Source organism: Acartia tonsa, chromosome 10, assembly GCF_053477335.1.
Source record: "Acartia tonsa isolate MP-2025a chromosome 10, ASM5347733v1, whole genome shotgun sequence".
NCBI lineage: Eukaryota > Metazoa > Arthropoda > Copepoda > Calanoida > Acartiidae > Acartia > Acartia tonsa.
In genome coordinates, this window is record NC_137269.1 from 19,867,342 (window position 1) to 19,884,612 (window position 17,271).

The 17,271-nt window shown below is 34.3% G+C and overlaps 2 protein-coding genes across 6 annotated transcripts in view; one reads left to right on the plus strand and one right to left on the minus strand.

The window, feature by feature from the left end:
- The window catches only part of LOC145330498 (tubulin polyglutamylase ttll-4-like), a 436,474-nt gene that overhangs the window by 346,105 nt on the left and 73,098 nt on the right, over positions 1–17,271 (plus strand). The window lies entirely within an intron of this gene.
- Positions 1–17,271, minus strand: part of LOC145330499 (gamma-aminobutyric acid receptor subunit gamma-2-like) — a 32,144-nt gene that overhangs the window by 6,359 nt on the left and 8,514 nt on the right. The window contains exons 5-12 of the mRNA XM_080175130.1: positions 16,087–16,164; positions 11,410–11,495; positions 9,943–9,973; positions 8,198–8,257; positions 7,890–7,930; positions 5,079–5,182; positions 4,493–4,525; positions 4,013–4,074 (exon numbers count right to left, since the gene is read on the minus strand). Of these exons, the coding sequence (XP_080031256.1) occupies positions 4,013–4,074; positions 4,493–4,525; positions 5,079–5,182; positions 7,890–7,930; positions 8,198–8,257; positions 9,943–9,973; positions 11,410–11,495; positions 16,087–16,164 (495 nt within the window). The remainder of the gene's footprint in view (positions 1–4,012; positions 4,075–4,492; positions 4,526–5,078; positions 5,183–7,889; positions 7,931–8,197; positions 8,258–9,942; positions 9,974–11,409; positions 11,496–16,086; positions 16,165–17,271) is intronic.

Below are 17,271 nucleotides of genomic sequence, written 5' to 3' on the forward strand. Positions count from 1 at the left end.
GATCTGGGTACGGTTTTGAGCTATCTTATGAGTCTTGGGATGTGTAAGGATATATTTCTGCATCCCCCTTCCCCCTTTAAATACATAGCCTCCAGATTCTAATAGGAATGCAGAGAGAGGGGGGATAAAAGACTGTTTATTACATCAGTCCCCAAAGTTTTATAATAACTTTTTATTATTCAATGGCTGAACATTAACAACATAGGTGAATTTTGATTGGTTGTTTCAGTAAGTTGAGTGTTAAAACGTTTCAACCACTAATTTTAATCTACAGAAAGGGTAATTTTGTGTATCAACATTTTGGATGCACATCAATTCATCGGCCATTGTCTTGTCCCTTTAGATCCTTTGGAAGAATGTATATTTTGACAACCCGAGAGCTGATTTCTGTCCAATAAATACGAGATGGTTGTCATTACGATTTTTATGGTAAGCTTCAACTAATGTAACTAAAGTTTGAAGAAAAGTATTGTTTAGCTGCACTGCCAAAAGGAAAACAAGGATGATTACGTTCTTTAGTAGCGAAGATATTTGGGTTTTTTTTCAATTTGACATGAATTATAAGAAAGACATAAAAAGGGAAAGGTAGAAAATTAAAGAAGAAAATGAAAAAAATAAGGAAGAAAAATAAAGAGAATGAAAAAAAAAGAAAAAAAAGAAAGAAAAAAGGAAAACGAGAAAGGAAAAAACAGAAACGAGACAGAAGGACAGACAGGAATACTTACAGCGTAGCTTTGCTAATAAGAAATATGGTTTAAGAAATTGAAAAAGAAGAGTGCTACAATTCCCAAGATAAATTGTGCTTTTTATTACACACAATTTCAAAATTTTATTACAAAAGCCACTCTATAATTCATTCATCTATACGTTTTAAATGCATCTTTTAAATATGAAAAATTCATGAAGCTCTGTAAACTTTAATGGTCTCCAAAGTTTTATAACACGTTTTCCATTAGCAGAGTCAAAACGTTACACCAATAATTTTATTAAATGTGCTAAAAACATAATTTTGTTTTTAGTAATTTTTTGTAGTTGTCTTATCCCGTAAGATGTTATTTGATATTGCTGTGCTACCTTTGCAAATAAATGTCCTTATTCAATAAAGTGAAATTATGAGTGGAAATTTTTGTTCATTTGTAAAAGCGAAACCTTTCTATAATTAGGATAGATGGATTTTTAAGTAACGGTTAGCATTTTAGAATGGCTTTATCGATTTTAAGCTTATGATGTTAAACTCTACAATCGTTACTAGAAAGTCCGTGCGTCCATTTTAATTTTTTTTATTTTTAAATTTCAAAATCATTTTTGTGTAATGTTATTCTTTTGTATAATACTAGTGGTTTCGCCCCTAGCCTCTAGGGGCTTCGCCCTATGAGGTAATAAAAAGTCAACCCTCCTATAAGAATTTTTTCAGAGTTATATTTTCAAAAAAATTATTGTTTGCCAAATTACTCTTTGGTAAAATTAAACGCAGGTTTTGAGCCGTATGCACAAAAACTTCAATTCATAAAAATTAAACCCAGGTTGTTCGCCGTATACACAAAAATTTAAAACTCTGTAAATTTTTTTTAATACCTATATGTGCAACAACTTTTAAAAGATATAAATTTTTGAAAGTTACAAAAATCCCAATATTTTTTTGGGTGAACTTTTTAGGGGGGGGGCTTCGGCTTATGGTGCAGTAGGGTTCCCCCAACCCAATTACTGGTTTTTGTTTACAAAAATAATAAAAATTAAAAAAATTGTAATTGGGATTTTTCATTTTTGGGGGGTTTGGGGTGTCCCATCCCCAAGAAAATAGCTTAAAACCACCGGAGGACCAGTAGGTATATTCCCAGAAGAGTAGAGCCTAATTGTTCAGCAGTTACTGAGATTTTACAAAAAAAAACATAACTAAATTATTTTTGGTGGGTGTTTTTTTTTAGTTTTTTGGGGGGTTGGGGTGTCCCACTCCCAGGAAAATAGCTTACAACCATCACAGGACCAGAAGGTATATTCCCTGAAGAGTAGAGCCTAATCGGTTCAACAGTTACTAAGATCTTAAGCTTCAGACGGACAGACATCAAGCTACTTTGTATTATAGATTATTATAATTATATTGGTGATTTTTGAGGATAGGAAGGTGCAGTATTGTGAAACTATATTCTGTTTTGACACTTTACAAGTGTTCATGATCGTTCATTCTATTGATTGATTTCAAAGCTTCGATTTTATGGATGTTGTCATCCTTGTATGTAGCAAAGATACCATCCAAGTCAATAGCGCATCCGCCATTCGTCGGAGAAATGAATTCCTAAAACACAAACGCACTAACATTTGAAAAATCCTTGCTTGCCTTATAAACTCAATTATTACATTTGGCTACTGATGAATATTGTCCTCCTTGTTAAATATATGATTTTTTCCCACCCGCAGGCTTTAATAATGATTTCCCTGAATCATAAATATATTGCAGAATTTACGAGAAATTCAAAGTATCATGGAATAGATTTCCCATGTTTAATAGAAGGATTTGGAAATATTTTTGGAATATCCATATCTTTAAAATTTTGTTTCGACATATACATTTATATTTTGATTATTCAATTCTGACACTCTACAAGTGTTAATGTTCATTTGTCCTATTGTTACATGTCGTCATCCTTGTTTCATAATTCTTATCTCTCATACTAGAATAAATTAATTTATCGATCCAGAAGTTTTATCTATTATCTAAGTGACTTTTTAATAAAAAAAAAACTTTATTTGACAGGCAAATTGAATGCATCTTTTAGTAAAAATTTTAAAATTTAGGGTCGTGTACAGGATTTTGATATAGTGGTGCACAGAACATTTAGTCACCCTCCATTTTGTACATCCTTTTTAAACCTAAATTCCCCAGGGGAAGATAGATTTCCCCCTCCTCCATACACCCCGCCCCCCCCCCAATGACTTTAAATGTAAATTTTTAAATAAAGTTTTAATAAGAATTAAGAATCGTCTTTACGAGCCTTTTTTTTAAATTAACTAAAAATAAGTCAAAATCTATCCACTTTCAAAAATCCGCAAACTTAGAGATAAGTATTTTTTTTTTTACAATAAGCCGTCACTATCGGCTGTTATGAATATGAGCGGCTGCATACGCTGCATGTTGCTATAAGAAAATATTTTGGATAAAGATTAAACATTTAAAATTTTAACTTTTTATCGTTTGATGCATTTTTAGGTTTATGAATATTACTAAAATTCTGGAATATTGAGATAGGCAAAGAAAATTAATTTTTATTTCCTTCAAAGTACCCAGAGTAAAATAAATTGATCTTAAATGGTCATTGTTGTTTTTCGTTTGTTTATTACTTTAGGCCCGGTTAGGTTATATTTGGTTATAGGCAGCCTCGTAGGGTTAGGTCACCGCATAAATGTGCCAAGTAGGGTTTAACCCTACTCTCCCACTTTTATTTTCGATTTATTTTATTTTTAAATGGGGATGTTCAATATACACTATAAGGGAAACGCAGGAACTTATATTTTCCAAGAAATGTAGTAAAAAATTAGTTGCATTTTTTTGTTAAGAATAGTTATTCCTCTATAATGTTTAAGAAAATTTATTACTCTCCATTATATAAATTGCATAGGACCATTATCCTTCCTTAAAATTATTATTTATTTGACATATTGGTAAAATTTCAGCCTGCTACTTTTGTATAAATAAAGTGGGGATACATTAAATTCAGGGTGAAAAGTAAAAAAAAAATATTATGGTTCTGGGACTAAAGGCTACTTTGGAATGTATTTTCTTGTATTCATTCGAAACCGATTAATATCCAGTGGATTAGAACCGGCTCTCATTCATACGAGAAAAAAAAACTATGGCTATCATCGTACTATATACAGTTTCCTACGAATATTAAAATGTACAATTATATCCGGCATATCCGGGCTAAAAAATGGTTATAATTATACATTTTATTTCCGCGGAAAGCTGTTTATACTACGATGCGAGAAATAACTATACCTGGAGAAATAACTATACCTGGTTGTATTAAACATATTTATAAGAACCAAACACAGTGTTAACAACAGAACAATTCGAGCCTGAAATTTTAAACAACATATGCATTGAAGTAACAGGATATCTGTCTGTCTGTCTGTGTGTACCAAAGGATCTCGATAATGGCTAAACCGATATGCTTCTCCTTTACAGAGTTTATACCTATTTTGAGGAAGGATACTACCACTGCCCTAAATGTTTTTGTAAAGGCAGTTTAATCCATAAAATTATTTTTTGTTTAAAAGGAAAAAGTAAAACACCTCCTTAGATCTAACTCAACATATATGCACAGAAACAACTAACGGTAATATCCTCTTAGAAATATTTTTTCTAATTTTGAAAATTTTTATAACCCCCTCCCCGACAGAACTATGAACTTTGGCTGCGGCGCTCGGCATCCTTGCCTGCCTAGCCGCAGCGTTCGGCCCCCTTGCCTTACTACTTAATTAATAAGAATAGTACCTGTATTATGTCGGGTGGAATAAAAAAGGATACCTGAAAAAATACAACAATATTTCAAATGCAAATGGACTACAAATTTTCCACCTAATCCCCCCCCCCCCCTCCCGACACCAATCCTTACAAAAAAATATATGACTGGATTCAATGACGTATAATAGGGGTGTCCCCCTCCTCCCCAATGAATATTTTATCCCCCCCCCCCACCCCCCACCTCACCCCATATAAAAAAGCTTGGAGTTCCTTGACTGGATGAAAGGAAGCTCTATCATTGAGCCTATCAATAAAACGGCTATGACAATTTGACACTTTATCTGACATACGGATTTATTTAATAATAGAATTGAAGCATCAATTCTTAAATAAAATTATCAGTGTGTTTATATGACCTTGTGTCTGTAACATAAGATCTTGCTAACTGCTGGGCCTATTTGGTTCTCATTTACAGTCAAGCTTCTTATAGGTCCCGGGAAGATTTATAACTATTACTACAACCATCCTCCCAAGATAAGTCTCTTAGAAAAAAGAGACCTCCTCCCCATTTAAGAGTGGGTGGGGGGAGGGGGTCGACTCATATGAAGACACTTACCCAGCTCATAATAACAAACATAGCAGTGGGTAGATAGACAGATAGCATGAATGGAATCAGATGCCGGCTCAAAATTATTTCAATTCCGTACACACTGTAGTTACCTAAATTAAATCAAACATATTCATCCTCATTTTGAAATTATGATTCCTATAACAATTATATGCGAAGCATCTCTATAATAATGAAAGTATGTCTTTAAACAGTATCCTGTATTTACATACAATTTAGTTTTCTAGGTTCTGATGCCTTTTAAATTGTTTCTATCCCATACAAGCTGCAGTTACCTAAATCAAATTAATATCTTTATAATTTTCATATTTATCTTATTTTTGAAATAATAATTTCTATGACAATTATAAGCAAAGCATCTCTATAAGCTAGTCCTAAAAAGTATGTATCCTTTATTATATAAAATTTTGTTTACTAAGTGTTAGCAGGGAGTAAGGGAGGGGACAATGGGCAATTAATTCAATTTAAGAGTTTTTGAAGAAAGGCCATGAAAACCAGAATAATCCCGAAAATATGGTGGAAATTGTAAAGTGATTGTTGATTAAATCTAGAAAACCATAAACTAAGAAAAAAGTTCCAAGAAAAAAAGCAATCATTTGAAAATAAGATTACCAGTATTACAGACTGACATAACCATTCTGTAATTAATTACTAGAAATATCTCCCTGGATCTCTTTAGATGACAGGGAAAGAGAAAAGAGATTTGGGGGCAAGTGATGTGAACACGGAAAAAAGGGGCAGGCAGGCGTGTAGCTGGATGGGCAAGTATATGAACCGCACGCCTTCCTGCCCCTTTTTATCCTGTTTATTTCCCCCACCTCCCTTCTCCATTTCCCTTTCTCGTCGTCTACTTTTAAAAAGGAGGTGGGGATGAAGGGAGTGAAATATAGTATGGGAGGGGGCCGTGTATTTATATTTGAACTACTCTCTGTCTGCAAAACTATATATTTTCAAAACTAACATAGCGAGTAACGGCATTTCTTGCGCAAGTCCCCAAACTCAGTCAGAAACTGCTAAATTCTTGCACATTGCCTTTAAGCCAGTCCCCAAAGTCTGAGACTCCTAAAGATTGAATATTCGATCCATTGTCCCCTCCCTTACTCCCTGAAGTGTTAGAGTTCGTTTGTCCTACCGTCTTTTATGCTTTTATGCATTGCATAGTGTCATTCTTGTTTCATACAAGAAAATCAAAGATGTAATCAGGATTTGCAGCTAAGAAGATATTAAAAAAAACAAACAAATGTTAATTGTGTTTCAAAATAAGATTGAAGTTTTTAGTGATTTTGAAAACATTGAAATTAAAAATTAAAATATAGTTCTAACAGTTCCTCTAATCATGATTAAAACTGAAAAAATGTTTAAAATGACTTTAAACGGATTCCACACTAGACCCATTCAATACTCAATAAAAACTTACTACGGCGGCGTAGAAAAAATTAGTAAATATAAAAAAGTAAATTTCGCTAAAAGTGACATTTCTAGTACCCTTATATGAATGCTGAATTTTCTTGATCTCTACAGAGCATTTGATAAGATTATAAGACAATGGCCGCACCCTTTGAGTTTTTTCCACAAAAATATAATGAGACAGGAAGTGGATATTGGAAATTTATAACAATAGTCCCCAAAGTTTTTTAATAACGTTTTCTTATACGTTGGCTCAACAACTTCGGTGACTTTTTTGATTGGTTGATTCATTAAGTTGAGGCTGATAACACATTGATTAAGGATGATAACAAAGATAAATTGAAATATTGAACAGATCTATTCAACATTTTTTAGTCGAGTTCAAAGGGTTGAAAATGTAAAATTTAATTTAATTTTCTCAAGTCTACTAAGTTTCCTTTTTATTTGGAGTTCATGAAAAACTTGAGAATATGTCAGTTGAAAAGTTGATATCAATGAAATAAAAGAAAGTAAGTTTAGGACATTTAACTTTTTATCAAATATTTAAAATCCATTCAACTGTATTTAAGTGAATTTTAGAAGAGAAATATACTCTTCTATTTTCTACGTATCTTCGCTTTTATTTGGTATTATTGTCCTTGTTATTTTAAGATTAAAATCTATCAGTCATCCATATATTTTTCTACCGAATACTGTAAACTGATGTCTTATCTTAACAGTCTAACACATAAGAATCCAAATATTTATGTTTAACAGTTTTTGTGGAATTTCAATCTAACCTAAACATGCTTGTATAACCCAATGCATATAATTGATATTAAACTAGGCCATGATAATTGGATTCAAGTGCTCTTTCCCAAAATCTTTAGAACTGCTCCAGAGAAGTTTCAGAGATTTTATGATCTTTTTTAAATGTAATAATAGTTATTTCTCGTATCGTATTATAAACGGCTTTCCGCGGATATAGAATGTACAATTACAAGATTAAAACTAGTTTTTTTAGCCCCGAGGTGCCGGAGGCACCGGCTAAAAAAACTGGTTTTAATCTTATGATTGTACATTTCTATATTCGTAGAAAACTGGATATAATACGATGCTAGACATAGTTTTTTCGTATGGATGAGAACCGGTTCCTATCCACCGGATTCGAATGAATACGAGAAAATATATTAAAATCAATGTAAAACCTTAGATTTGTGAAAAGAAATGATTCTTCACAATGAAATCTGAACGAAAAGTTTAGTGTTAACATTTAAAAAAATTATTTTTACCAAAGGAATCAGCTTCGAATATACATATGTATAAATGCACTACAGAGACTAATTTTCATATTGTTCACCTTATTAATCAAACGCTTTGTTAAAATCAAACTAACATAATATATATACTTACTTGAAGATCCTTGCCATACTTGAAGCTCGGGTCTTAAATCTCTAAATTAAATTTCAAATAAAAGTTAACTTATTTCAATACTTGTTTACATTAATTTAAATAAATAAGTAACAGGATGTCAGTTTGTACATATGTTCCCTAAGATTTCGTTGCTGACTTGGGTCAGATTGTTGTACAATTTTCATATTGTTGCAGGGAAGGCTTAAGGCTATTTAGAGAGGAGTTGGATACAACTCCCCCTTACCTCATTTGAAATATCACCCAAACCCAGGCCCCCCCCCCCCCAAAAAAAAAGGTAAACTACTCACCTCATTTGAATACTGAATGACAGAGTTCTTTGATTTTTATGGTCATAGCTGAATTTTCCACTACAAATTGCAATTTTCTTACAACTTATAATCATAGGGATTTATATTTTTCATGTTTAATAACTACAGTTTGCCACAAAATAAACTAAAAATGGTCTCATTTTTCTCTTGAAGAACATCAAATCCTTTATCTATTAATTATGAACTTTTCATGAAAACTTTAAATTTTATTGTTCTACTTTTTTGCACCTAGACTTTTATTATTCTGCGGATATGAACTCGAACCCTACTACTAAGTACTTTTAGGCATATTAAAAGAATGTGTATAAGGAAAATAATGTGTATTATATAGCAAATATTGACTTCGTTTATTTGTCTTTATTTACCACTACAGTAAGGTATATATAACAAAATTACAATGGAGCGAAACTTTTTATTTATATATTTGTAACCATGATGCTACTCTATAATTAGTGTATGTCCGTCCGTCTGAACTATGGTTATTTAGTCCTAAATGTGTTATATAGCGGCTTGGATCTACACTATAAAAGAGGGGGGTAGGGTAAACCAAAAAACCCTGAATGCATTCTCATAGTCACAGATGAAAAAAAAACTTCCTACAAAAATCATTCTCAAGACCTTAACTTTATAATATATATTGTATACCTAACTATATAGGAGTATTCTCTAATATAATATGTGGATATAGCTACAGTAAAATGCATATAAACAAGTGAAAAATAACCAAATATTTAAGTAATAAGACACTTAATAATATTTCCGCTTCCCGTTTGTTGATTAAGTTACTGAAAACTAATTAATTTCAGGAAGGCTTTTAAAGTCAAAATAAACCAATAACGCCCACACAATTAAAAAATAACAAGGTATTACTAATAACAACAAGATGCCAGGGGCGCATTTACCAGTAAATTTAGAGCGGGAGGCCTCGCCCTCAAATGACCAACACAAGTTTAATTTACTAAAATGGATGAAAACATTATAAGAGGGTATCCAAGGAGTTATTTTGCCTTGTAAAGTGTCTATTTTTTTATGTCATTTCTCTTCAAAAACTTATTTAGAAAAGGATAATTTTGTATGTATAACTATCCGCATATTATTTCAAGCCTATTTACTTATCCGTTTATATTATGTACTGCTTTTTCTTAAAAGACAATTAATATCCATAAAAGCAAATCTCCTAGACTAATACATATTAACATACTGCTCAACAAGAAGTATTCACGAAAGGGACTATACCCAAAGTATTATTCACATGAAGAGTTAGAAAAACAAGGACATTTATTTTTAAAAGTAGCGAAGAGTTTGCCTGCCTTTCATGCGTTTTCTTGTGTACATACACATTAAAAGGAACTTTTAAATGACAAAAAAAAATATTTCAATTTTTTAGGACAGGTTAGACAGTCTCCAAAGAGATAAGAACCTGTATGTTTATATTCTTACAGCAGAATTTTGGCCTCTCAAATGGTCAAGAGATATGTGTTAAATTAAGGGGGGGGGGGGTATTGCGGTGCTTCAAAATAGGTTTGGGCAAATCACCCGAAGCGTTTGTATACCGGTCCACTGGGCGGTCAAAAATACCCTATTTATATAGCAGTTCCACTTTAAGGAATTAGCAGTAATAACTTGGCTTAAAAATAAAGGATAGACATAGGATTTTTTCTTAATTAAATATCTTGCAGAGTTTTAAATAAATGTGACAATTCACCAAAAGAAAAATTGCATTCCTAAGCTGCATTTCTTTATCTCCATATCCATCTAAAAATAAAATAAAGGATAATAGCGTCGTAAAGCAACAAAGCTTTGGATCTTTTTTGCTACCTTCTCTGTTTTTTTTTAAGACATGGTATCTTTCTTTTATTGTGCTTACATTGATCGAAATATCTTTGAAGAAACTTGCTTATGGAAATGCATACTATTAGCTACGCAGACGAAATATTGTACCAGTTAGAAGTAGAGGGAAAATGCACATATTTGATAATATTTGAATAATAAATTTTAGGAAACTTTTCCAAATACATATTTACCATCCGTTAAAGTTTCAATTTGAACTATAATTCAAATTGTATAACTTTTTTAAATAGCAAACCTACAATATGAGTCGCATGTAACAGTCGGTCAGTCTGCCAGTCTGTCAGTCTCTGTGATTGTATAATTGACTTTTTTTAGATTATTTTCTTTTTTAATAAATTTTTTGGACCGCAAGCTTTGCTACTTTGAGACATACTCGTCCTTGTTTCTTTAAAGCTTTCAAATTTTCCTAGATAAGAACTTTCTTTCTACAAAGTTTAACCATTTTTAAAGCAAAAGACTAAAGGTAAATACAATTCTTTATAAAGACAACAAGGACAGTTTTGTCCATAAGTAATGCATCAACTAAATGTTACAGTAAGAAACAAAAGGTCTTAGGATACGTTTGGTAATTGTAATGTTATATAAACTATGATTAGGGAATCCTTTTAAATTAGATATCACCATTTATAGATTTTAATTTTTTAGAGACCAAGTTTGCTTGTGTGCCTATATGTTTTTGTCAGTTTAGTAACTAAAACACAGACTTTGTTGACTATTTAGTCTTTATTTGCCGTGGTAAATATTTGCCCTTTTATTAGCGCACACTGCATATTGCATGCTACGTAGTCTTTGATTTGTATACATTAATTAACAGTGCACCCAGGTATTCACTTTGCTCTTCATTTAGCGCACCCTGTGTAAAGCTGCATAGATTTTTATGTTATAATTTTTGCCCCCAACATTTCACTATGTAGAGTAGTTCTTCATTTAATGTACAGAAGGACGAAAGTACGGACATACCCGAACTGTATAGAGTAGCTGCTCCTTTACAAACTTTGTTAGTTAGCTTTCTATAGAAACTAGGACTATTGGGACCAAAAGAGAAGAGAGAATAATTATATACGCTTTTCTAAAAAGAAGGTTTCATGTACCTTATACATTGATAGACAAATATATCTAAAAATAAAACTCGTAATTTTAAGATTATTGTCTAATTAGACGCCAGTGAGCTTCAAAAAATACGTTTTCCCCTACCACGCATTTTTAGTTCCTACTTATGAATTTTATCATTTAAAATCGTTTTTTTGTGGGTTTTATATCAACTGTGTTTATGTCTGTGACAGACAAACTGACGTTAAGACTTTTAGGCTGTAGTGTAGCCTTGGTTGATTGATGCTTACAGCTGGATAGTTTGAAGAGGCAAGAATGTGTGTCCATAGGATATCTCATAAACAGCAAGCCCTTACATACTATCGTTATATCACTCCTTAATAGATAGATAGATAGATAGATAAATAGATAGATAAATAAATAGATAGATAGATAGATAGATAGATAGATAGATAGATAGATAGATAGATAGATAGATAGATAGATAGACAGATAGATAGATAGATAGATAGATAGATAGATAGATAGATAGATAGATAGATAGATAGATAGATAGATAGATAGATAGATAGATAGATAGATAGATAGATAGATAGATAGATAGATAGATAGATAGATAGATAGATAGATAGATAGATAGATAGATAGATAGATAGATAGATAGATAGATAGATAGATAGATAGATAGATAAATAAATAGATATATAGATAGATAGATAGATAGATAGATAGATAGATAGATAGATAAATAAATAGATATATAGATAGATAGATAGATAGATAGATAGATATATAGATATATAGATAGATAGATAGATAGATAGATTCATTCATTCATTTAGCCCATGTCCTTCTCATGTAGATTCATCATCAGCTGTTGCCAGGTCTAGGAATCTGGCCGTAGCAACAGGATTTTTCCAGAGGTCTCTGACTGTAAGGTTCGTTGGTTTATTTGGACAGTTAAACAGATGAGTAGTGGTGTGGGAACTGTCACAATTAGGGCATTTATCTGTCACAGTTCTGTCGATGCGGGCCTTGTAACTGTTCAAATAGACACTATAACCAGATCTCAGCTGTGCTAGTGTTGATCTGGTTGGTCTGGGCAGCTTCAATTCAGTCTTGCTGATATCTGGAGGTTTAGTTTTCAGTACTTTGTTGTTATCAAGGTTTTTGATAACTTCTTGTACTGATTTGGTGTGGATTTGTTTCAACCTGGACTTGTATTCCTTCTCTGGCAGATTAGGGCGAGAAATTTTCTTGATTTCTTTACCAAACTTGGATGTAAGAGTTTGTTTCATCTGCCGTGGAGGTGGACGTCTGTTCAGGTTGGTTCTGTTGGGATGATTTTCCCGTTGTGTGCCAAGTAAAAATTGCTTACTAAGCATTTCACAGTGGGGCCGCACAGGCATGACTTTGGTTTCAGAGTGCAGATGGTCTATGTTAGTCATTCTGTGGCAACCCGTGGCGACTCTGAGTGCTGCATTTTGGGCAGTTTGGAGATGTTTCCAATTTGTGTCGCTTAGTGTTGGTGTCCAGATGGGGGCGCAGTAATTGAGGGTGGACTGTCCAATAGCTTTGTAAGTATTGACAATTACCTCTTTTTCCTTGCCCCAACTGCTACCTGCCAATGCCTTGAGGATGTTGTTCTTGGACTGTACTGATGTTTTCATGTTGGCAGCGTGTTCTTTGAAAGTAAGCAAACCATCAAATGTAACACCAAGGATCTTGGGTTTCTTGACCGTTGGTACACTTTCTCCTGCTATTTCAACGCCAAGTTCAATGTTGATTTCATTGGAACTTGTTGTGAACAGGGTTGCCGAAGATTTAGAGGGTGAGATGTTGAGATTTCGACTTTTAAACCATGTATCAAGGGTGGATAAGTAGATGTTGATTTCCTTGACAATTGGTTCTATAGCAGGGCCAGAGTTGAGGATATTTCCATCATCTGCATATGATACAAGATTAATGGAGCCAGGTGGTGATGGCATGGACGACATATATAAGTTGAAAAGTACAGGGGACAGGACACCTCCCTGTGGGACACCCTGTTTGACTTTCCTGTATTTGCTCTTGGAATTACGGAACATTACATATGTCTGCCTGCCTCTGAGATATGAACATAGAAATTTCTTGATGTAATCGTTCAGGTTGAGTTGGTTTATGTCGTCCAGCAGGATCTGGTGGTCAACCGTGTCGAAGGCACGGGACAGGTCGATTGCGACGGAGACAGTTCTGTGTACTGGCTTTTTCCTATTTAAACCGTTGTTGATGTGGTCTAAAATACTCTGGAGTGCAGTTGTGGTTGATCTGCCCTTCCTAAAACCGTGTTGGTGATCGGCAAGTTGAACAGCTTCATTTACATAGGGAAGTAGGAGAGCTTCAAGGATCTTGATTGCAGGAGAAAGGAGAGAAACAGGTCTGTAGCTAGGTCCAAGGTCTGAAGATTTGCCGGGTTTTAGGAGGGGGATGATCTTGGCAGTTTTCCACAGGCTGGGGATGACAGAGTCCTTCATGCATTTGTTGAAGATGTTGGTGAGAAATTTAATTGCATGTGGTCCAAGATGTTTAAGCATGAGAGGCGAAATGTCATCAGGTCCAAGAGCTTTGGAGTTCTTGGCCTTTTTGATAGCTGCGCTGGTCTGTTCTGGGGTGAAGATGATTGGTTGGTTCCTGGCTTTCCTCTTCATGGCTCTCAGAGTTTTCCTAAGTGCCTGGAGAGGTTTTTTGTCAGAAGGTGGAGTGTACTGCTTGTTGAACTGTGTTGCTATATCCTTAGCATTCAGGTAGGTTTTGCCATTGAATGCTATGCCTTGGTTGTCTGGTTGTTGTGGATGGTTATTTAAACTTTTTATCGTTTTCCAGAGTTTCTTAGAACCCGCCTGACAGCTGGCAAGGTGTTCCTGCCACTTGTTTTTGCGATGATTGTTGATGACATTGTTGATCTCCTTGTTTAGATCAGGTATTCTATCGTCAGCTGGGTTGGTGTTCTTGATGGTGTCTCTGTTCTCTATCAGTCTTACAGCTTCAGTAGGAAGAGCATTTAAGATTTTAGGGATGCGGCCAGCAGGAATAAATCTTTTGGAGGCTTTTTGAAGGGTTTTTCTAAAATGTTTTTCAGCTTGATGGACATTTGTGACTTCTCTGGCATTAGCAAAAATATTTTCAGTAAAGGATTGAAACTTTGGCCAGTCAGCTTTCGAGAAGTTCATGAAGGTAGATGGGCGGGAATTAAACTTTTTCAGTTCAGCTGTAATACTGATAATGATAGGCAGATGATCTGAGCTTAGCCTGTTTTCTACCTGCCATTTGGAGGTAGCTAATAGACTAGCAGAGGCGATGGATATGTCAGGTGATGTTGATGAAGTGCTGGTTACTCTGGTAGGGAGGTCTTCATTCAGAAAACCACAATCTTGCCCTGTAACGATGTCAGCAAGGGCATTACCTCTGGCATCAGGTGTTGAGCCAGTTAACCAAAGTTCATTGTGAGCATTTAGGTCGCCACAGACAAAGTAGTTTTCACCGAGATTATCAAAGAGATTATCAAGTGAGGGAATATATCCCTGGCTGCAACTACTCTGTGGTGGAATATACACATTGCGTATATACAAGGGTGAGTCTTCTCCTGGGATGCTGATGGTCATTGACTCAATATGTTGATCCTGTTCCAGGCTCTGAGGGGTTTTCTCAAGTGTGAAACAAACTTCCTTATGAATAAGGAAAGCAAGTCCACCACCTTTGTTGACACCTCTGTCCTGTCTGATGAATGTGTATTCAGGGGCTTTGGGATGTTTAGATTTGGCTGTAAGTTTTGTTTCTTGAACAGCCGCCACAAGAACCTTTCGTTTCTCCATGTAATCTAATAGTTCATCGAGTTTACTACTAATTCCGTTGATGTTCCATTGTAGTATTCTGCAGTTGTAGCTTGAGTTGTTGATGATAGGGGGGGTGGGGGTGGGGGGAGCATGATGAGGTGGCGGGGGGTCACGACGGGGGGGAAGGGGGGCACGTTGCGGGGGCAAGGAGGCTCGTTGCGGGGGCAGGGGGGCTCGAACCGGGGGCAGGGGGGCTCGTTGCGGGGGCAGGGGGGCATGTTGCGGGGGTGTAGGGGGTGATGAGGGGGCACAGCATGGTCCAGTCCAGTGTGTAATATTTCTCCTTTCTTTGGATGTTTTAAAACCGGAGCATTTGACATGGAGCCAATTTTCGCAGGTGGAGCACTGAACCGAGATGGTTGCTACTCTTTTGGAGCAGAGTGAACATAGCCATATGTCACTGGGACCAGGATTTTGTTCAATTCCAGCAATAAGTAAAAGTAGCCGAATTAGACAGGCTGGAGTTGTCTTATTCTTTGTCAACCAATTTAAAAACACAGTTTAGCTGAGGTGGAGGCCTCATTGTCAGAGTTGATGAAAAACCTCTGGGAGTTGATGATGAATCTCTCGGAAGGATGGGAGATTGTAGTTGTTGGTTCTTGGCTCTGCTCCTGCTGCTGATGGTGTTGCTGCTGTAGTAGAGGTGGATGCACGGCGTAGACATGACCAACATAGCATCCAGATAGATAGATAGATAGATAGATAGATAGATAGATAGATAGATAGATAGATAGATAGATAGATAGATAGATAGATAGATAGATAGATAGATAGATAGATAGATAGATAGATAGATAGATAGATAGATAGATAGATAGATAGATAGATAGATAGATAGATAGATAGATAGATAGATAGATAGATAGATAGATAGATAGATAGATAGATAGATAGATAGATAGATAGATAGATAGATAGATAGATAGATAAATAGATAGATAAATAGATAGATAGATAAATAGATAGATAGATAGATAGATAGATAGATAGATAGATAGATAGATAGATAGATAGATAGATAGATAGATAGATAGATAGATAGATAAAGACTTAGCTTTAAAGAGGACGCCAAGAAATTTAAAATGGTATATTTACCTAACTTTATAGTAAAGAGAATGATCACTTCTAATTTCAAAAGCAGCCACCTGGTTCATAACTTCAGGCTTCTCAAACCTTAAATAAAGTAAGACAAACTCATTTCCATTAAAATACACCTTAAAAACACGCATTTATTGTTTTGATCCATGTTTTGGTTAGGTAATCAGCTGTTCTTAGTCCTGCTACTCTTAAATAAAGTAATGAAGAGAAAGAAATATAACATGAGAACGAGAAATACTTAAATATGAAACCCCATGTGATAGATCAACTTGTAGCTGACTAGATGAATAAACTTTTTAAAAATCATACAAATTTGCCAAAAAACCATAGATAAAAAAAATCTATAAACAAACAGACACGTAAGAGTAACGTCGGTACTAAAAATAAACAAATGGCCATTTTACTTATTTGAAGAAATTTAATGTAGAAAGCTTTGAATATAGAAAACCTTTCGTAGCCAAAACTACAAAACTAATGATCCTAAAATTTCCATATTATTTCCTTTTCCTCCAAATATTGTCTGCAATTTATTCTTACTGTTAGACTGTTTGCTACATTTAATTTTAAATGTATTACTATTTTCTTTCATCCTGTAGACTGGAGTAATAGGATGTTTGTGTGTGTATCAGTTATGTTTTTTTTTCTAAAAGGACCGAATCTACTCTGTTAATAATTTTCAGGATAGATTTGTTTAGGTTCTAAGCAAGAGAAGATATATTTAAAGGAAACAAAATTGAAATAAAAAAATAAGTAAAAGATATCCACGATTTATGTACTAACAAAATTCTGTTTTGCTTTAAAGAAATGCTTTTGAGATATCGAAACAGTTTGAAAGAAAAAATCTATTTTGAATTCAATTGGAAAGAAGCATTTTCCCTTTTTTGTTCCTGTTTTCATTATAGTTCCCCATTTTATAATTTCTTAATATGTGATACAAAGCAGAAAACTGTCTGTCAGTCTGTTTATCCGTCCCATAAGATCTTGCTATCCGCTGGAACTGATTAGGTTGAGACAGCGTAAAGTGGCACCAAAAAATGACGTCATACAACAAAGTTAACCAATGAGATTGACCAATGGTAAAATTTATACTGGCCTCTTTTTGGTTATTTTATCGTATGACGTCATTTTTTGGTGCCGTTTTAATCTGTTTCATTAGGTTGTGCTTTACATGGAATATAACTA